Source organism: Ammodytes marinus (assembly GCF_949987685.1).
Source record: "Ammodytes marinus genome assembly, chromosome: 1".
Taxonomy (NCBI): domain Eukaryota; kingdom Metazoa; phylum Chordata; class Actinopteri; order Uranoscopiformes; family Ammodytidae; genus Ammodytes; species Ammodytes marinus.
In genome coordinates, this window is record NC_137230.1 from 33,883,937 (window position 1) to 33,907,227 (window position 23,291).

Here is a 23,291-nt window from a genome sequence, read left to right on the forward strand (position 1 = left end):
ATAGCTGCAGAGAAACAACGTTTCAGATGAGTACAAATGGGTTTGAAGCCTTCCTGCAGTGAGGAGAGATGGTCAGTGGACATTCAGATGGCACGGTTAACTTTATTCACCTTTTCTCCATGTCCGTCCACCACAAGACCAGCGCTTATATACTGCATTCAAACCGCATCCGTGGCACCGGGGGATGAGTGAGGAGGAGGTGGTGGTGGGTGTGGGACAAGAAACCGTACTTTCAACACCAAAATGGGCTATAATAATAATAAGTTACAGCATAGACTTCTCAAATGTGCTTCACTGTCTTCAAACAGAGGATCAAACCTGCTCAGCGGTGAGCATAGCACCCTGTAGCTGCAGTAGTCATTATAAGGTAGAGATACATAATGTAAAATGGTGCTTGTTATTGCTGACTCCTTATTTTGTTTTACTGTGTGGGGTGATTGACAATAAAAGGGGATTGTAGTGTGCTTATGTCCCTCCCTCCAACAAGCACAGAGCTCAAGTTCCAAGTTGAAGATCCGGATATTAACAGTCAATCATAAAGATAACAGAGATAGAATCATTCAAAATGCAGTATACAAGCTCCAACTGGATGTGGATTCAGACTTTGGAGCGATGACCCCACCTACAGGTTAGTTGTTGTACTGCAGTGACATAGTAGTGGGGGTGGGGGGGGAGACATACTGAAGAAGTGGTAGTTGTTGTTCTGACACGTTCATAAAATTAAAATTAAACTCAACTCCCTTTTAAAGTAAGTAGACCAGCCACATATTCAAACACAATTCTCACTGAGAACTTGTAAAAATTGTCTTTTTTTTTTTTTTTAAACTTTCCAAAAATATCTTGGTCATTCAACTGTCACTGAAAGAAAACAAAAACAAAGAAAAAAAACCTCAATGATATAATGAAGGTGGTATTTAACTGTACCTGAATATACCTGTTTCCACCCCACCTCCTCCGCAAATATATCCCATTTCAAATATAGGACTCAAAGATATGGGCTCTAATGTTATACATTTATCCGTACTATGTTCATATAATTAATAAAAAATAAATACATTTAACAAATACAAATTATTCTGTAGTGGGTCAATTACCAAGAGAAGCAGATCATCAACCCACAGTTGTATTGTTAACACGTCCTTTTTTTCAATTTTCTTCAAGTGTAGGATTTCTCAATAAAACTATTATCCCGACCCCCCCCCCTTAAGAATTTAAACCTGTAGTCTTAAAGCCTCCCGAGTGGCTGTGCTACTAACCTGGGTAAGAGATCGGTTCAAACCAGTCATATATAGGGCTGAATGTAGGGCTATAACGTTAACACTTGCAGCACACTCGCAGACCAGGAGTAAAAGTAGATGCTGATGATTTATGTTGGCAATGGGACCCAAAGCAGCTCCCGGCTTTGGCCAGAAAGCTGCGGGCACAAGATGTGCACGTTTACATATCTTCAATCGGTATATCTTGTAAAAAGGTAATATGAAACATTTTTCTTATCACTTACGTTTTTTTGAACCTTTTTTTTTTTTTTTTTTTGATTAAGTCTTTTTTTTTTGTACAAATCTTTGAATAACCTGTTTAGACATAACAAAACAGATTAAACCAACGGGAAAAAATCAACCGACAAAAAGAAAAACCTCATGCATAAGTTATGTCCCACTCTTACTGATTGCATTTGTAAGTTACCATCGTTTTTAAAAAAAAGAAAAAAAATCTGTGTAGATAGTTTGTCAACATATCATTTTTGTACATTTTAAGCCATTTGCTTTTTTCTTAGTTTTTTTTTTATACATTTTTTTTTGTTCCTATTTTCCAGCCTGCAGTTCCAGGTATTGCTCCATAAGTAGATTCCAGACACCCGACCTGTCTATTCCTGTACAGCAGGAGGCGCAAGAGGCGTGTTGTGTAGTAGGTGCTGGCTGTGGGAAGGAAAACCTCTCCATAGAAGAAGCTGCTGGGAAGCAAAATGAGTGTTCATCCGTTGTGATTTCAGTTCAAAAAAGGTCCAAGAGATTTAACCCCATTTCCTATAACAATTCCTTCTTTTTTTTTTGTTCTTTTTTGTTTTGTTCTTCCGCTAGAAATCAATGCTCGTCACCCGAAAAAGCCTTGAGAGAGAGAGAGATAGATACTGTGGATGTCTTAATACTTCTAACAACCGTCCGAGGCTGGAGTCTGGCAGCAGAAGTGGGACAGGAGAGTCAGTCAGTTGCAGACAAGGACGTGGGGGTAAAAGAGGGGGTCTTGCGGGTGAGGTCACCCCTATCTGCAAAGGTCTTCCTGTGTAGAGTCTCGCACATTTTTCCTCTTCTTGCTGTTGCCGTGGTGATGAGGCTTGTTGCTCTGGTGGCTTTTGGTGTTGGAGGAAGAGTTGCTCTGCTGCCCGTGGTTACCGCTCTTATGATGGGCGCGAGATATCCTGGCCTGGGGGAGAGAGCAGGCACAAGAGAGGTCAGTGTTACTGCAGGATGGCCCTGTACTGTGGGCAGTTAATGCTGGATCAATATGATTTAGGCATTTCATTGTGAATTTAAGCTTTATTTATTATTCAAGGTGTGGTTCTTGAGTTTCATTATAAAGCACTTTATCAACTATACTTTGTAAGAAATTACTACAAATTGTGTTACATATATCGGAAATCGAAGGTGCAGTGTGTAGTTAAGGTGTATTTTGGCATCATCTAGTGGTGAGAAATCTCCATTGCAAGGTGTACTACTCCCATTCGGAGAATATACAGAAGCTGCAGTGGCCTTCGAGGAAAATGGATAAATTTTTGTTTTTTCGTGATGCTTCATGTGCTGAAAGTGAAAAGCTGAGCGTACCTTTCCTCCCTTGTTGCTTCCAGATGGAGTGCTGGTGGTGTTGCTCTGTGTTCGGTTGTTGTTGACGACAGCAGACTTTTCTCTGTGTGTGCTGGAGCCTCGTCCAGGCTGCTGCTGCTGCTTGGCTGTCTTACACGGCGTGCCGTCAGAGTCCTGGGGAGAACCAACAATATGGTTTACTTAATGGTGTCCAAAACCTTTTGTCACCCCAAAATGTATGTGTGTGTGTGTGTGTGTGTGTGTGTGTGTGTGTGTGTGTGTGTGTGTGTGTGTGTGTGTGTGTGTGTGTGTGTGTGTGTGTGTGTGTGTGTGTGTGTGTGTGTGTGTGTGTGTGTGTGTGTGTGTTGTGTGGTGTGGGTGTGTGTCTATTTTTGAGTTTTAGACCCTAGGTAAAGTAAGGAAATTTTGGGGTACAGGCCTTTAAAGGGCTGTTTGAAGGTTAAGACTAGGTTTTAAGGTTGGGGTTAGGCATTAAGCTGTGATGGTTAGGGAATGCATTATGTCAATGAATCTCGTTCACAAGTATAGCCGTACAAACGTGTGTGTGTGTGTGTGTGTGTGTGTGTGTAGCTGTGAGACTGACCGCGTCACTGGAGGTTGAGGCCGTGGAAGAAGGCGAGAGTGGAGAGGAGGAGGGGGTGGAGCGCAGAGAGGGGGACGGAGAGGAAGAGGTGGAGGAGGTTTTACTGTGGGGAGCCGGTAGAACTACGACGTCATCATCATCATCCTCGTCATCTTCATCGTCATCTGGGACGTTGTTGTTGCATTCGTCGAGTTGCTGCGACTCAAACAGTGTCACGTCATTTCCTACAGAAACAGAGGAGGGTCAAATGTAGGCAAACTCAGTCCAAATGTATCGGTTATTATGTCCTGGTTATGAGGACTTTGTTTGAATGACTTTCTTGCCGTTTTCTACTTTGATTTTGTGTATACATTTTTTGTTTGCTCTGTAAGGCACTTTGTAACTTTGAACGTACTGTTGAGTGGCACATCGTTCTGAGACGGACTCCCCCAGTTCTTTTTGATCCATTCCCTGTAGTCATCCACTTCCTGCGTTACCCGGATTATTCGGCCAAGTATGCTGTGATGAGATACAGAAGGGGTAAGTATACCTGTTATACTATAGTGTCAAGCAAATGGAACTGGAAATGACCTAATATTCTCAGCGGCTTACCTCTCCGTCTCATTATTGGGATAGTACTTGGCGATAGGCGACACGGCATGGCTGAGAATCACATAGGCGTAGTCAAAGGCCTGCTTCACCTGCATGGCACCGTAGGAACTCCGGCCAACGTCGTTGTCTGTTGGAAACAAGACAGACGGTCAATTTGTGTGAATATAAAAACCTGTTAAAATGCCAATACACTGCATTCCTGTATCTAGTAGGAGGATTCAAATTTTTGAACAAACCCAGTATGTGACCCTTTGAGTTCCCCATTCCTACCTGGCTGCAGTGGGTCCTCAATGTAGAGCATGGAGGGCCTGTAGCCATCCATCATGTTCTTCTGAACCTCGTCTTTGGCAACGTAGCACCCTCCGTCCTTTATCCTGATGCCCGTCTTCAGGTAGTTGAAGTGGCGACCGTACAGCTCAAAGAACTCAATGAGCAGGACGCCGATGTTGACGTTGGGGCCGCACACGTCCTCCCTGTAGTGAAGCTGCAAAACACACAGTATAAGTGGATGTAAGAATGATTGCTAATGGTTAAGTTGTTGTGACTTCACCCACTGAGTTTAACAAGCGTCCAGATAAATATATCTAATTCAGGTGTTCGGGAATCACCATTGATGCAATGCCTTCATGAAAAAAAGCAATTGAGAAGGACATAAATAAAACTATAGAACTGAAAAAGAGTCCAATATCTGTTATACCTCAATCAATAATACGAAAAATTGTTACACTAAAATAAGCTCGATAGTGAGTTGATGAAAACATTAAGAGCTGTTGTACCTGCAGGAAGCTGACGGCCATGAGAAACAGACTGTAGGAGCCGATTCCACCGGTGAAGACCTCGTTGAGGTCCCTCTGCAGTAGGAACTGCTTCAGCACCAGGACCAGGTAAGGCAGCACAGGGTATTTCTATGGGATGAAAGAACCACACAGTCAGGACAGTAAGGGGAAGATTTGGATTTTAACAGCATCCTTCAGGGGCCAACAGGAATTTAAGACTCTAAAACGTTCAGGATTTTAGTTCCCACTTGAATCACTCAAAACCCAATACATTTAAGAAAGGAACTTCGATCTTCTTGCTTTTGACTTTTATTAGCAATGCCACATCAAGTGGTTTTACCCTCAAAAATTACTGAAGACATTAAATGTCCATTAAGCAATATTTTATAGGAAAGGACTTTGATGACTGTCATGTTAAATTAAAATTGCACTATATAATTTTTTACAACCATACAGATTTAAAAGACATTTGTGGGAAAGCAGAAGGGTATTTCTGAGGAAATACCATTATCTGTAAAAGCCCCCACAGTTCAGGGGGAAAATATTCTTTTCTAAAATATCTCGAGTTGCACCAATGTTTCATACTGTACCTCTTTGAATTCTTTGATGAGCCGAGCGGCTTTCACACCACTCTTGACGTTGAAGCTGATGTCCACTTTGACCTCGGTGAAGGAGTCGGTCAGTTTGATGATGGGAACCTGGGAACAAACATGAACGTTTTGATACGGAGCGGAGACAGGGAATAAGAAATATACTTTTTGTAACCAACTCTATATCATAGTGAAACACTGATGCACCTTTTGGCGTGAACCTTGATGTACATGTCTGTTCACGTGCCTGCATAAAAGGTACGTATGCATACCAGTCATGATGTTGGCTCTGTCACAACAGCTTGTATGAATGTGATTGACTACCATCAAATTCATGAGTAAGACAGTCTAGAGAACTACTTTAAAACTAACAGAAAAAAAATCTGATTTTGCAACACAATGCACACAAGTCTTACCGTGGCCTTGTCCAAGACTTTGATGGAGTTCTCATCTGCAATGTTCCTCTTCCGGAGAGCTTCTTCTAGCGTCCAGAGCGGAAGTGTCTCCCACTTCCCGAACACCACCAGGTCAATGTCGCTAGAAGAAAAGACACAGGACAGGTTAGACTTTGCTATATTATACAACATTATTTCTTATTATTGAATTACTTTCACATGGAAGAAAACAACAGAATAACAGTTCAGTTATTGTGTTTTTACAATAGCATTTTCTCCCCGTTTGTTTGAGGAAAGACTGATCTTAAAGGCCTACTTCACCGGTTGGATTATGAAGGTGTATTGAACTCGGAGATCCTATGAAGTATAAATGTGCAAAAAAAAATTGAAATCGGATCATCCTAGCCTGAGAAAAGGCAGAAAGAATGTTTTATGGTCTCACTGTCTAACCCTACATTTCTCTTTCTGTGACATCACAGAAAGAGGAAAACCTCACACTCAGCAGCCATTTTTAAATAGGCTCCAGGTGGCAGGTGGCTTTTAGCAGCGCCATGCGTTCAACTGCACACCGGATATTACGCTGAAGCACCCACTACCAACATGAGTCGTGACACACACCATGTAACTTAAGTAGTTTTCAGAGGTCATTCCCAGAATTACAGACGCATATAGAAGCATATAGAAACAGATATTCACACACACACACACACAGGGATGGGTATCTTTAAGATTGTAATGGTACTACTATACTGCTTATCGATCCAGTACTTTAATACACCCCTTTTACAGGCAAAATATTTATTGTAACGAGCATTGCTGTTTGCATCAATTTACGTCGAATGTCACCTCGCTTTGGAGTGTTATCGGCGTGTGTGAGTGAGTGACAGAAGAGACAGTGTCTGTTCCGCTTGGTCCCGCCCCCTACAAAGGCAGACAGGCTCTGACCATAGACTGTATGGCTCTGACACGGAGACATGTCTGTCCAGGAGGATTACAAGGATTAATAGCAAAAACCCATCGTAGACGAACGCCTTAAGTTGTCCAATACCGTTAAGAAGTACAGATAACATTGGAGCTTATCGATACTACAGTCTTACTAAATGTAGTTTAGTACCGGGTTTCTGTACCCATCCCTACACACACACACACACACACCGCCCACTGACACACAGGCTTTAAGTGCTCAGCATGGTGTCATTAGCCGAGTTCACTAATCCAGGTGACCTGTCTGTGTGTTGAAGGGGAAGGTATTTGTTGAGTGTCTACGTGTGTTTCTGTGTACGTGTGGCTGGGTTTCTCGCAGAAAATATATATATATATTTTTTTAAACTGGATTAGCGGCTCAAAAATTAATTAAACCGTTTGATCCCCAAAACAAAAGCAGATAATGATTCCTTGGCAAGAGAGAGCACTTTCCCCAAAGCTGAATTATGTATTTTTGGTACGGTGCCAGTTCACAGTAACCGTTTGGCAAAGAATAAAAAAGAGAACGTGTTTATATCTCCAGGCAGGTTTAGGAAACTCACCTTGTTGGCAGATAAAGACCTGTGCTGAAACTCCCGAACACCTGGACCTGGAGAGATAGAACCACAGGAAAATGTCATGCATATAGATATTTAGATTTGTTTTTTGATTAAATGAATATCATAATACATGCACATGCTGCAGAACAGCCAACACATCCTGACCTATACATAAAAAAAAAATTCAGTCTGAAGGCAATTTTATGTCATTGTTGAATTGAGCATCTATCATCATCATCATCATGTTTGACAGTTGCTTTGTCCGTTTCCTACGCTTTGACAGACTACGGCACAGACTGGACTGAGGACAAATTAACAAACAATCTCTGATTTTCCCACGCTAAGCTACTACAAAAACCTGTTCTCCAAGCTGCACAAATATTATTATTCAACAGCTTACCTTGGCGTGGATTTAATGACAAGCCCAAGCAAACAAACTGCACAGGCGTGGTGCAAAATAAAAAACGACTATGGGGGATTAAAGCCTCTGGAAACCGGGTCTAAAATATTAAAATATGATATCATAGTTAGGTGTCTAAATAAGCTTTCAGAGAAATCTGATTGAAAAGAAATGTTGAAAAAAATTATCAAACCTTAATTAAGAAACATCTTTTTTACTGTCTAGACCGTTTGACATGGCTGCGGGGGCGTGGCCCTATCAATCTGTCTCCATAGCAACAGTCATTGTTTTTAAAGAACGCACGGGCATAGAACTGCTGTGATTGCCCGCCTCATCTGAATCGAATTTCTGTAAAGTTGATCAAACTTAACTGACAATATCTTTAATGTGTATTGATAAATAAGCCTAATTATTTTTCAGATGCTTACTATCATGCTAACAACTACCTCCCCTAAATGACATAGTTAGAAGGATGTTGTGGTTTAGGGTTTACAGGGGCTTTACATATGTTAAGTGCTGCATTGATGTGGACATCAAAACCAACAGGATGTTTGTAAACAAAAGCTCCTTTTAGCTACTGATTTCTTAAACCGCACGCTACTGTAGTGACTTAAACATCCTCAACCATGGGCGCACAAATTGGAGTCTAGATAGAAATAGACTGAAGTCTTGACCCTATACCTTAAGGCCCCCTTAAAGCTTTTCCTTACATCACATCATCAGCCAGTAGAATTAACTCAGGTTTACATCCCATTTATATGTCCAAGGCTAAGGCTAAGCTGATTGCAGAGGCATATCTGTGAACCAGTGCATAGTAAGTCCTTTCCATGAAAGGCGAGGTTACTACAGGTGGTCACATGGGCAAGCTATTTTTTTTTATAATCACCTTGGCACTCTCCATTCAAGATTCAAGATTGTTTATCGTCATATGCACAATAATTACAGCAGCAGTCATTGGCAATGAAATTCTTGACTTCCATGCTCCTCTCATCAATGCAATATAGAAGAATGAAATGTATAAAAGAAACGCACAAGTGAAGAGAACTTTTACTGTTAGTGTGGTCGATCACTTATGGGTCAGTCAAAATGCAAACTGTTTCAAAAGTAGTTGAATCCAAAACTGAAGTACAATGTCACAATGAGTTGATCACTAAATTGACCTTACTCCGTCCACAGTGGAAAAGGAATAAAACTGGGCGGGATTGGAACAGCATTAGGCTCCTTCATTTAGGAACTGCTAAGCCCAGAAGCACACTGCTCTATCAGCAGGATCTAAGTCAGTAGGCACTGGGCCTGAGGTGGCGCTGATAACGTGACCCAAACACAGCTCTGTGCAGCAGGGAGATTACAGAAAACAAGAGGATGAAGCTTATTGCCAATGGCTTGATACCACATACAGCTCGGCTCATAAACTAACTGTGGTAATTGATTGTTGTAAACTACAAAAAGGGCTCTGTTTCTGTCCAAAATAGCTTTGTCAGGGTGTATAACCGACTTAATCTACAAATCCATTTTGTTTCTGCCAAAACAAACAAACTTCTGCCGATGCTGAGTAGCTTTCAGATTCTCGCCCTTTTAATCAGTGGCGTACTGAAAAATCACACATTAGTATCCCAAATGCTTTATTACTTTTAAAGCTCACCTGTTGTGCAAAATGCATTTAGTTTTTTCAACATTAATATGGGTCCCTGGTGTGACTAGAGACTCCCAAAGCAAATAAATAAAAAGATTTGCCCCACGTCAACAACTGTGTTCAAAAACTCCAGTTATATGTCTCTCCCCTTATGATGTCATGAGGGGAGACAGCTGTTGTAAAGAGGAGACTCTACGATGTCACTGAGCAATATAAAGTTTTTTTTTGGGACACTACACCATGAAAACAGTTTCTAGTAGAACCACAATTTACACATTTGAACCTGAAAATGAGCACTATATGTGACCTTTAGAATATGAATAGAGTTTTGGGGTTTGGGGTAGACACCTACCTCAGCACTGGGCCACAGGTCATGGATGACTAACTTGATCCTGTCCACCACCTCCAGTCTCATCTTCTCCTCCTCCGGCCGTGGGGAGATGTACTCATAGAAGTCCTTCACCTCCTCGTGTAACCTGCACAACACACACACACACACACACACACACACACACACACACACACACACACACACACACACACACACACACACACACACACACACACACACACACACACACACACACACACACACACACACACACACACACACACACACACACACACACACACACACACACACACACACACACACACACACACACACACACACGAGTTGTGAGAAGAGTGGACACAAAGTTAGGAAGGCAAACTAGCTTTACTCAAGATATGCTGCAAATGGATGATTTGCTAATAGACAGACATTAAGCAAACACGCACATGGTACTCCCATCTAATTATACTCCAACAGGTGGATGAGGGTGATGAGAGCTAAGACATAGCACAGGCCATTGAACGAGTCAACCAGCACAGATTAGTGGAATTGATGGTGTTTACTATCTTCAAAAGAGACAGTTCAAGAAAACTATGTTTCATCTGGAAGACAGTGAAAAGGTTTGTCTTAGTCCTTCTATGACTGCAAAGACTTTATATAAAGGAGTGTCTGTATTTTAAATGTTAATCCAAACCAAACTTACTCTTTTCTTCTTTCTGTGAAACAGTAGGGCTCAGCCAAATCAAACCAGGAAGCTACTGTGCTCCAGTGTTGTGTTAGTGGAACAAAAACTTTTCCTCAGTAAGGGCAGGCTAAGCTAAGGCACTGGTTTGTCCTTGGAACAGGTCACTCTGCCCACACGCGATGACCTTTTCACTGACCAGTTTTGTCGACATACACATAGCCGCTGGAACAAGACTCTGTGGGCGGACAACTAGGAACACAAACATGGAGGCGGAGCCAAGCGCATGTGCACATGTGCAGCAAACAGAGTTGTACAGAGTTGGACTGCGGATCAGGAAAATAACAGGCACATTTCCCTTGGCAGAGGACTGAGAAAGAGAGAAAAGTTACATTGCTGCTTTTACAAATACAATGAGACAACTAAGAAAAGCTCCAAAAGAAAGATGGACAATAAAAACTAGAGCAGCTTCCAACACTGACTGACAGCTGTTTGGATTATGACCCGAATAGTGGAGTGTGTGTTTGTATTCAAGTTGTATGTATGTAAGCAACCAAGACCTGACGACTGTTAAGTTGACTGGGATTCACCTATATTATTTTTGGGGTCTCAGACACCCACTACGTAGTGAAAATACTTGAATATTCAAACCCTCTTCCCCTTAGCTAAATACTTTCATGGTGACCTTGGGAGCAAAAAACACAAACACTACTTAGTCAAACTAAGGTCAAACTGCTGAGGGGCCGGAAGTACAGCGAGGGCATGACCTCCAACCGGGCTGACAATAAACGCTACGCTACATTAAAAATACAACACAGTAAGCGTGTGCATACTGTTATGATGGATTAAAGAATGCAAACGAGGACAGTCTGAAGGCTAATCAGACAGTAAGAAACCATATATTTGATTATAGTTGGTAGTAAAACCCTAAAAACATTATGTTTAGGAGAGAGGAGAGGCTGGACCCAGGGAAAGGTTGTCATTTTGCTTTTAAGAATTCAAAAAAGTGAATTCCGGCACAGCGTCTTACTTATAAAAATGTTTGAGTGGGACTTCTCCCTCTCCTACGCACAAGTATCTGTCCCTTTTGCTTTTTAAAAATGACATAAAAGATGTCTCAAATATTATAAAACTTGTGGCTTTATTCAATCTGATAGGGATCAATTAATATATTCCTTTATCTGTCCCAATACTGCTCCTAAAAGACATCCAAATTTGAATGCTGGCAAAAGTCAAAACCACAACCAACTGACAGATGAACCTGCATTTGCAGTTTGACAAAAGACAATGGTCTCATTGAAATGAATGAAGAGGCAGTGTGTTTTAATGCATGTCTATTGTTGGTCTGAAAGCGGCCCAAACTCGCTGCTCACAAGTCTGAATGTAGTGAATGTAAAAGCAGAGTATTAATGAAAATGCAGATGATGGTTGGACTATATAACTTGAAGTAAAACTCACTGTAAAACAGCTTATGTATTATATTTAGTCTATGACAACAGTTCCCTGTGTTGCATATTGTATCTGAAGTTCTGAACAGCTTTCTTTCTTCTGAAACACATCTGTCACACAGACACATCCATAAAACTAAATGGGAGTTTTATCTTTGGGAAATCTTCAGAGCTGACCACAAATGAAGAAGTGAATAGAATGACATGAATTCATTTTATTGACTTCCTTTGCTTAAAAACAAGATAAAAGACCAGTCGAATCTTTCTATTTATGTGTGGCTATGTTGCTATGGTTGTGGCGTCAGAAAATGCTTTGAACAGCCATCCAAGCATTACATAGGACCTCCATGTTGTTGATGGAGTGAGTGACCAAGCCATAGCTCAAAGCCCTTGTAAACCCACATCCACAATATCCTTCTAACTATGTCATTTGGGGAGTAAGTTGATTGAAAGTAAGCATCTGAAAAGAGTCCAAATTAAAGATATGGTCATTTAAGTTTGATCAACTTTACAGAAATTCGCTCTAGATGAGGCGGGCTATGCTCTGATTCTTATTACACAATAAGTATTTTGAACCAATCACAGACATTCTTTGTCCGAACATTCTTTAAAAACAATGACTGTTGCCATAGAGATAATTTGATATGGACACACCCACACAGTCCTGTCAAACAGAGTAAAAAAGCTGTTCTTTTGGTAATATTTATGAACATTTATTTTGAATCAGATTTTTGTAAAAGCTTATTGAGACACCCAAAGTTGATATCATATAATGATTTTTACTATTTTAGACCAGGTTTCCAGAAGCTTGGTCAGACGTTTTATTAAACTTTCTGATGAAAGGGGGCGCCCTTAGCTCAGTTGGTAGGGCGTCCCCCCCATGGGCCTTGGCCAGCAGCGGACCCGGGTTCGATTCCAGCCCGCGGTCGTACTCTGCGTCACTCCCCTCTCTGCCCCATTTCAACTCTGGCTCTACACTATCAATAAAGCATAAAAATGCTAAAAAAAAATACCTTCAAAAAAAAACTTTCTGATGAACAAAATTCACAAAACTTTGGTATTACAGGTGGTTGTCAAAAAAAGACAGTCGGCAAAAGCTTCACTGAACAATCTCAACTTTGCTTCTCCAGTTGTTTCAGTCGGTGAAGATGAGACAAATAGTGTGTTTGCATTTCAATGACTAATCTCCTCACCCTTTGCACATAGCTGAGACTCCAGCCTCAAGCACAGAAAGATTAAGTTTCGTTTTAGGGTAAAAGAAACTCAGCAGCTGCAGTCTGCATTACAAATACATTAGTTTTGATTTTGTGGTAAAGAGAACAGCTCAGCTCTTTGTCATCATGACACTTCAGCCCCAAGCCTAGCAACAATTCAAGTCAACTTAAAGGTCACATATTATGCTAAATGCACTTTTTAAATGTGTTCTAACATATCCATGGGTCCACGGTGTGCCTAGACTGCCAAAATATTTTTAAAAATAACACTCTCCTTTTCTCACTCTCCCCCTTTCTGAAACCCCCACCCCTCCCCCCCAATATACTCCAGTCAGAATTCTCCTCGTTTCTGACCTCAAAAACTGGAAAGCCAGAAGCTTCCACTGTGCAGCCCACACCCCTATTTCTTATTGGTCTACGGCCCTGACAGACAGAGGGCGAGGCGTATCTGGCTTCGCTTCCGGACAGGGGGCGGGGGGAGCTCAAAGATTGTATATTTACGAGGGGAGCTGCATCTCTTTTTAAAAATAGGCCATTGTGAGATTAGCTGAACATCAGCATAGTACAATAAATTATCTGAAAGTTTTTTTCAGCAAACAATTAAAGAAAAACGTATTAGGGACCACTAAGACCATATAATATGGTGTATAATAGAACCGAAAAGTGTATAATATGGGAGCTTTAAGTTTATCAAACTTTAATGACAATATCTTTAATTTGGATGTATACATAAGCCTAACTCTTTTCAGAAGCTTACTATCATGCAACTTACTCCCCAAATTACATAGAAGGATTTTGTGGATTTGGGTTTACAGGGAATTTAAGTTGAGATGTAAATATCAAGCTAAAAAGAGGGAAATTTGGTCTGGCCTGATGGTGTATCATACTACTTTAGTCTGTCTCTATCACAAAGCAATGTTATAAAAGGAAAATCACCCGACATGAGACGTGAGCATTTTCACTCCGCAACAGCAGCACCAATAGGTTTCATTTCTCAGCAAACAGGCCAATACTGCTCCCTTATCATCACGTGATGGGAGCAACCATAAAAATCCTATCACATGCCCCGCCTTCCTTGTTCAAATTAAATTGCAGTCCCATTGAGCACATGGACCCTTGGCACTGCTTATCGGATAATTCCACTTGTCTATCATAGTAATGTTATTCGTGTGGAACAGGTTTGCAGACAGCTTAGAGCCCCCACAGGAGAAAAAAAAAACATATCCTCCTTACATCTTGGCAGCTTTAGTATGATTTTTCTGGTGTTATTGATTTCATGTTTACCGATTTTTGTCTGTAATGTTAGTGCGCTTGCAGTAAAATGGTGTCTTGATTTTCAGCAGATTGTATTTGACTGAGTGTATGCCTGATGTCTTAAGGAAGGATGGTAGGGGACAGGGATGAAAAGCTGCCATGGGAGGATAACACAAGAACAAAATGTTCTTTTTGAAAAAAAAAAAAGAGTGTCAATGATCTTAGGTCTTGGGGAATTGTGCAGTGTTCACACCTGCACCAATTAAAGACTTCAACATTTCATAATTTGTTAATTGTTTGGTCCCTAAAACGTAAGAAAATCTGAATCCCCTAAGACCAGAGAATGACGTCTTGTTCTATTCAAACAGTGGAAACCCCAAAATGTTCAATTAACAATAATGTTAGGACAAGAAAAAGCGGCAAATTCTCAGATTTGAAAAGTTGGAACACTCAATTTGACATTTCTGCATACAAAATGACAACGTATCTTTTATCAAAAAAAAGGTGCTGATGAATTTTCTGTCGAATAAATTAATCAAGTAGTCGCTTTTCATATGGTGTAGGAAGGAAGTAAGGTTTCCTTAGGTTCCTTTTCAGTTCTGTGTACATCACAAAATTGCTGTTTGTTCATGAAACACTCTTATTTCTCTCTCCCTTGCCAAAAAACTGCAGACACTTTTTTTTTAACCGGTTTCGTTTTTCCTTTTTTTCTGATTTGTTGCCAAATGGAAACAATATTTTCTGAACATAAAAATGAATAAATAAATCACAAACATGACCCAGGTCTAAGTATCGGGAGAGATAAAGTGGGATCAGTGTATGCACTGCTATCGCAATCATTTATTACAACTCTGTAATGCATCGAAATATTGCTTCACCCTGAGCTACAGTAGGATCTATTGACATTCCTACAGAGCCTTCCCATGAAGGCAGGGCAACACCTTATCAGAGAAGCATAATGCGTCCTTCACGCTGCTGTAAGGCGGAACAATGGATGACAGCACACAGTAGAAGGAGAGAAAGAACGAGGGTAACAGAGTGTAGAAGGTAGACACATGTATAAGGTGATATAAATGGAGGGAGGGAGAAGGAGGGAGAGGATTGGGTGTGGTGCTGAAATGCCTTCATGTGAACGAGAGCCATCTGTCAAGTTGGGAAGGCTGAAAGAGGTTGTTGTCGCATCACGCTGAACACTACTTACTGACTGCCTGGATATTGTGACACTATGGTAAAAAGGTGTCTGGCAAGGCGCTTGTAGAATAGCTTGAGGATTTAATTAAAATCATAAAGATTGCCAGGTGCAAAAGCATAAAGACAGATGACTATGGGTTAAGAAGCACCATTCTAAAACACAATGCTGCTGGTGGATGAGTGTGTTCAATGCAATGACCTGTATTCCAGGGTTGTGCAGTAGATCTGACGGTTACTCTTCTATTAAAATATGATGGTTTAATGTATCAAAAGCTTTACAGACATCCTTCTCACAAGCCTGTGCACACATTCAAACACACAGGCTTTCGTTTCGGTATATAATATTTTATTAGTTTGATATTTACTTTTAAGTTGTCATATTGTTTTCTTGTATGTTTTGTGTCATTGTGAAATTTGAAAATTATTTTGGCCCAGGATTCAAATATATAGTTTTTCATTTATCTTTATCAATCAGTATATAGTATCTGCACATTTTAAATTGTGCATAATATAATATAATATAATATAATATAATATAATATAATATAATATAATATAATATAATATAATATAATATAATATAATATAATATAATATAATATACACTATTTGCAGCGGTGATGAAACAGCTTTGACCATTGTTCTGGCCCAATTGTCCTAGAAAGAGTCCCAGCATCATCATGACCCTATGACAGCAAAGGCTCGAAATGTTGGGCCCTCAGCAACAAAAGCGGAGAGTGTGTGTTATGTGACACTGCTCCAGCGTAGCTTGACAGTCTTGACAGGAGGCACAACGAGTCACACACTGGATTTAGATTATTTTTATTTTTATAAACGAGGCCATCCAGCCACAAAGAGAAGTAGAGGTGTGGATGTCCCGCAGGTGGCAGATTCATTAATGTTTCATCAATGAACTGATCTGGGGTGCTAAGTGTTGGCCAGTGGGACAACACAGCTCCAGTTACACACAAGCCAAAACACTGCCGACTGCTAGTGATAAGCTTGGTCATGCTTGAGGGATGCAGCAGAGAACTGTGGTCAAAACAGTCAAAACACAGACAGATGATACAATAAATATGGTAACACTAGTGCCAAGAGGTGAAGTCTGCTTGCAGTATCATACCATTCGAGTGGATATATCTGATAAGTTGTCAATCACATTTTAGATTGTAAGACCCATAGTAGAAATTAGGCCTGTCATCTAATGTTGCTGTAAAGATGGGGAGAATAACCTTAATAAATAAACACAATTTTTTTTTATGTTTAAGCATTTCCAGTTCCTTCCCCTTCTCTAAAAGTAGAACTTCAAAATGTTGGTATGAAAACACTGAACATGTGCAACATTAATCAATCTTATTTAAAATAAAGTACTAACAGAGGCCACGACAAAAGGAAATTGTCAAAGCCTGGTCTTTGTGACACGTGCGGAGAAGGTCAAAGTCTGAACAGTGAACACACGCTCCGAAAAAAAAAAACTGCTGTGTGTCGCTTGTTGACTGCATGCAGCAGTCTGGAGCATGGGAAGGCTTCCCATTGGACAGGAAGAGAGAAAAAAAGGAAACACATTCCACACTACACATGGGAAGGCTGAGTTATGGAGATATGCCCACACGTGCTGTTCAGAGGGGGCCCGTATCACCTATACAGTCCAAATGAGCTGCACCAAGGCGTCTCTCCCCGCATGCTTTGGCCCGGAGCCAGCCAGCGAGTGGAGAGGGAGCGTGACATACATGTCATAGCCAGTAGAGCTAGGCTTGGCCAAACCTCAGGTCTAATATTGGAGCTTCAGTAACAGAAGTGCCATTGCTGGGCTGGTGCTTGGGAGTCATAAATCTCCATAAGACAGCGGCAGTAAATGGCAGTTATACCGGGAGCTACTCATCAGTGAGCGATTAGCCACACGTTTCATTAGCCTGCGAGTGATGTTCTGCTTCACCACCCCAAGCTAGCTGCCAACACCAGGTTCCACCAATATGAATCAAATGCTATGCTGCTTTGTCACAATAACCATTTCGGGCCACTGGAGCAAATTGCTTTGCTTTTAAGACATTAAACACATGGGTTGACTCAACAGGGTTTTTGCACCAATGCATCAGCTTGTGTTATATGACTTGCAATTTATTTAAGTAGGTTTTTCTGTTTCGTCTACTTGGAAATGCCATATCGAGTGAGCTAGGAAGGAATCATTCTCAGTCTGTCTCAGAATTAAGTTAGATTACAAACATTGAGTTAAAATGGCAAAAGGGTCATTTGGAACTGGCCAGTTCTGCAGAAAAACAAAAGACCACTCTAGTGCATCCACATATCACTCTGAATTCATTCTCTCACTCACAATGCAACTCTATGTTACAAAATGACTGGAACTTTGGAACATTGCATCTTGCCTACACAATAAAAACCCACAACACCAATTTAGAACAAAGTTCAGCCGGACAGAAATGGGCCACAGCTCTCCCAGGCTACACCGACTTCCTGTGCCCATATAAAAAGGGGTCTAAATAACTGTTGTACACAGCCAGAATATGAGAAAAAAAACACTCCCTTAGAACTCACAATCTAATTGGCCCGACACTGAAGGGTCTCGGGTTCCTCCCTCCGAGGGCTGGCTTTGTTGTGTGGAAGTGAGGCCGTGTGGAGCATGTAAACACTGATCCTTTTCCATCGGGAGGAGGGCTTCTTGCTTGGACCTTCTCTGTTCCAGAAAGACCGGAGGAGCGTAAAACACAAATAAGCACATGCCTCCGCCCCTCGAGCCAACCCCAATGGCCAAATATAGTGTACTGACTGTCCCAAGGAACATGCATTTGCACTTACTCCCACCGTCACCCTTTTCGCTAGTACTTTCACACTTCAAAATACAACCATGATCTCCCAGTTTAGGTTAACCCACTGCATAACTATTTAATCCCTGCACCCAGATGTATGACACTAAGTAAAGGGAAGCCAAAGGCTAGTGTTCTAGTGTCAATGTGGCAGCATCAGTCCCTATAAAATAAACATGCAGTGAAGAGTATCTTTCAGTTGGCTGATCGCACACGGTGCATTTTTATTTCTACCAACAGTACAGGATGTTTATCACTCTCCAGACTGGAACTCCCCAAGCAACAAAACACGTGTTCTCAGCGGAGATGTATCTGTGGAATTAACACAAGTCAACAACAACGCCAGCTTTTATATGTCCACATACTGTGGATCCAAGGTCCAACCACATGCATTTCAAGATACACTTCCTGTAACATCATACTCAGGGCATGCTGGCATTGTAAGCATGGCCAAAGACAGAAGTCCCTCAGTGGTGGTGAGTCAGTGTGAGGTTCAGGTTCTGGTATTAGCAGAGCTAATCACTAAAGAATGTCCTCATACAAACAGAGGGCTTCCAATAGAACTATAAATGAGGATCAGCCAAAGAGTGTCCCGCTTGTCTACACATGTCTCACAGAAAGGGGTGGGGATGTGGGCCAATCTCTGCACCTAAAAAGGTCTTTAAAACAACGCCACGCCCACCAAAATATTTCTATCAAGTTATAATATTAAAAAAGGAGCACATGCAAATCCATAGACAACTCCCCCTGTGGTGTATGAATGCAGAGGAAGTTTCTAGTTTGTGATTCACTGAATCTCTACCTGATCAATCAAATCAATATAGGATAGAGTTGGGTGTCTCAATAAGCATTTGCAAAAATCTGATTGAAAATAAATGTTCAGATCAAATGCTTAGTATCATGCAACTAACTCCCCAAATAACATGGTTAGAAGGATTGTGTAGATTTGGGCTTACGGGAGCTTTAAATAATTGGAATTGTGGTCTATGGAGTGATAGTAGTGGAAACACTTCAAATATGAAGTTAACAATTAATCATCTCCCTGCTTTGTTGGACTTTGCCAAGGTTCCATGAACACTATATCTGTGAATGTGTGTTCTGTCTTCTAAATGGACCTTTGAGTCTTTTCAATGAAGCTGATTGAATACATGCTGACGTTATGCACGGATAAGTACAAGGAAAAGAGTCAGTATTCACGCTATAGTTTACAGAACAATTTCTGAGTAGCGAGGTTTGGGCCCTACGGTTTTTAAAAGTGAATAGACGCAGTTTGCTCAGTGAACAGCGGCTGTGATCTGCGTTAATTCAGTCAATTACAATGTCTTCACTGTGTAAAATATATAATACATCACCCCTGCAGCATGTTTTAAATTGTATCTGGCCATCACATGCTGTGTTCCAAGTCCATGTTCTATGTTTAAATATCAAAATGTTTACGGAGACTTATAAAAAGTAAACACATCTGGTTGTCAAAAAATGTCTGAATGAACTTCTGTGTCTGTTGACCTGTCACATTGTATCAATAATCATTTCAAAAAGGACGCTGAGCATTTGGCCATATTTGGGGAAACCCATGTGAGTGTTTACTTTTGATGAGTCTCCGTAAACATTTCCTTGTAAGCATTTGGGTAATATTTAAACAATATGAAAAACACTTGTTACCATTATCATGTCTAATTATCAACTGAATACAGGCCATCCACATCTGCTGTTCTTCAAGAGTGAGCAAACTACAAACATTGTACAGCTACTTTAAATGCAAATCAGCTCATTGATGAACGATTCAAAAGAACGAGTTAGCTTGAAGAATGGCTTCATGCACCGTCATTAAATCATACATCCTCAGAGCCATCAGCTCACACTCCCTGGGCCTACGGGAACATCTGCACAAACACCCGCAAGGACAATGGCACAGAATGTATGGAACTATTATGTATAAGGGGCTACAAGAACACACCCACATTAAACTGACATTTGTATGTGCAATACATCACAATTGAACATGTACAATATATACCAACTGGCTTATTAATGACACCACCTTTCCTCAATAATTTTTTTCTTGTAACGTCTTCATTTTTACCACTCTTTTTAGAACTTAACTTGTTTTCATGTCTAAATGCACCTTCAGTTGGCCCTCCCAATTTCGTTGTATAGGTGACTGAGTACAATGCCAATAAAGACCATCGTATCTTAAATAAATCACATGGCCGCACACTCTCTTCCATGCGGAGGTTGCCATCACTCTCCGGTAATGTGTTGCACCCTTAGGACAAATCTACAGCTAGCACACAGAACCAGAAAGCAGGAAAAGAATAGCTGTGTTTCACCGTTCTACAGAGTGTGTGTACAGCAACTTCATTGTACTTACGGTCTTCATAAATGCACGGATAGTCTGATTATTTGTCGGTTGATAAGGTAAAAAGATAAAGTGACATGTATTTCAATGGGCGACTGTGGCTCAGTTGGTAGAGTGGGTCGGCTGATGATCAAAGGGTTGGAGGTTCGATCCCCGCCCTGCTACCTGTGTCATGGTTGTTGTGTCCTTGGGCAAGACACTTCTTGTTAAAAAAAATAAAAAATAAAAATAAAAAACTTATATAGTACCATTATTTATAAATGATCTATTTATACATTTCTTCCTTCCTTGGTGTATTATGTTTGATTTTCTTGTGTGACATGTGTTCTGTTTATAACACAACATACTGCTCATAAACAAATGCACCCAGTGGGATTAATAAAGTTGTTTGAATTGAAATGAATTGAAAAGTGATTGTGTCGAGGGCACCACACTAACCAATGAGCCAATCCTTAGCAGGGAGCCATGCTGAGACCACAAACATTTCAATTTCAATATCCATGGGAATTAGTCGTCCACACAGCAATTATGTAGTTTTGTGGATGCACGTGTATGTTTGTGTAACCGGGCAACATACGCATACAACTGCCCTAAGACTCATTTGTCACACCCACCCCCCAAAAAAATTATGTCACCTACTATTAACCAGCTGTGTCATGAATTCTTGACTCATGTGTCATTTGAGCAGAGTGTTTACAATGAAAAACTTCTTGCTAGTGCATGATTTAGAAAGTGTTACTTAGTTTCAGGTTTCACGTACTTGCTACTTTTGCTTATAAAGCTATTGGGTCAAATGTAGGGTGACAACTTTGGCAAAGACATCCAACTGTGTCTTCCGAAATGCTGCCAGCTAAACTAATATCAGTGTGGGCTGGAGAAGTACCAAAGACCTGGCCCACATCTACTTATAGAGCGACTGTTGTTTGGGGGTAGAACCAAGTTACTTGCTCAACACTATCTCCATTCAAACGATTTGATGTTGACAAACCTAATTCCTCAAATATGCACCTTAGCCAGCAGTAGTAGCAGAACAGGTGTGCGCTGTGTCCATCTGTTGCCATGCCAGGTCATTGTGTGCTTATTACAACATATGATTGAACACTTCCTGGATTGTGACTATTTGCTTGAACTTGCGTTTGTGTATGCGTTTTGAAAAGTTAATTCATTTTACCTACGAATACAAAAGTGTTGGAACAACTAATCCGTAGTTTGATGCTTAGTTTCTTAGAAAACATAAAGATGTCTATGAAACGTGAATAAAATATAATCACTCAACTTGTTTCAGGCAATTACTTCTACTGACTTTTTTCACAACTTTTGGAAGAGGGAATTCTTGAAAAAGCCATTTCATTTGGTCTGACAACTGCAATAAAATGACCTGCATTCAAAACCATATGTACAAGTGAACTCTACTTCCCATAGTGCATTTTTATGAGGTTTTTGGACGACTATCACTGGTGCATTTCTGTGTATGTTGCATTCTTCTGCTTTAGTTGTTGAAGTGTGTGCTCATTTAAACGTCTTTATATAGTGCTGGGCAGTTGAATCTACATCTATGCACCACACTTTGTAAGATCATTGTAGTGTGGCCTTTTTATTAAAGTTAACTTTTACTGAAATACAACTCTTTTCAGCTTCATCACAACAATGCATGTTCCAGCTAATCGAAGTGTTTTAATAGCTCATTTAGTTTAAAAGAAGGAACGCTCAAACATTGTCAGAAGAAATAATAATAATAATTCACTATTACCAAACTTGCAAATTACACCATCACACGTAACAGTTATAACACAAAGTTATCAAACTGTCGGATTCAGAGGGTGGGGATGAAAGAGTGGGTGGGGTGAGAATGACAAGTCACTCGTCGTTTCCCATGTGTCTCCATGTCATTTCAGTGCGGGCCATGTGTTTAAAATGGGCGAGAAAACAGTTCGTTAAAACCCAGATTACACGCTTGCTCTGTGGGTAAGAATCCAGCAGTCAAGCTGATCGACTTTGGTGAAACTCTCTCTCTTACTTACCCTACAATTCCTTCGGAGTAGTTCCGCACTTTCCATGGCGTGCCCGTGTACCCGTCATAGCGTCCTCTGTTGGAGCCGCCGCTGCCACTGTTCAAGAGGCTGGAATTGAATCCGAAAGTGCTAGCTTTGTTGTCCCGTTTCCTTTTGTTTGGGTGTCCGTTCCAAAGCACCGCGACCCCGCTGCCCTGCTGGTGCTGCTGCCCCCCTACACCACCGCCGACACCTCCCCGGCCAGAAACACGATGGTTTTGGTTGCTATTGGTTTCCAGTGGTATAAAGTCCCGCTGTTCCATACTATCTCCGTCCCCCATTGATGTCGATATCCCCCGAGTCCGGGCGGCTTCACCCCCGTTTGAATCAAGTGCTCCGTTTCTGCTGGTGAGGACGACTGCTCCCGACGCCCCGTTCACGCTGCTGCTCGCGCTGCTCTGAGACCCGGCGAGGTAGCTGTTATTTACATGCAAGTACCCGAGCCCTTGTGTCGTCTCCCAGATCTGCATCCACAGGTTGTTAGCCGGTCCACGTTGTTCTGGTTGAAACCAAGAGATTCTCGGATCCATCAAACGATACTATAGGGCAAACCGCCTCTCCCTCCCTCCCCCCGGACCCCCAACCCAGCCCCCACCAACACGAGCAATGCTCAGCTCGCCTCGCGT

General features: G+C 41.1%; 1 protein-coding gene across 1 annotated transcript; it reads right to left on the reverse strand.

Moving 5' to 3' along the window:
• Positions 1 to 9: 9 nt before the first annotated feature.
• On the reverse strand, positions 10 to 23,214 carry LOC307268392 (terminal nucleotidyltransferase 4B-like). The gene is made up of 12 exons (XM_080051000.1): positions 22,636 to 23,214; positions 9,663 to 9,786; positions 7,281 to 7,327; positions 5,776 to 5,896; positions 5,360 to 5,467; positions 4,770 to 4,898; positions 4,264 to 4,477; positions 3,994 to 4,120; positions 3,797 to 3,900; positions 3,403 to 3,626; positions 2,820 to 2,972; positions 10 to 2,421 (listed from the first exon to the last, which is right to left on the reverse strand). The coding sequence occupies exons 1-12, from the start codon at positions 23,193 to 23,195 to the stop codon at positions 2,260 to 2,262; spliced, it is 2,073 nt and encodes a 690-aa protein (XP_079907126.1). The 5' UTR covers positions 23,196 to 23,214; the 3' UTR covers positions 10 to 2,259.
• Positions 23,215 to 23,291: the final 77 nt, after the last annotated feature.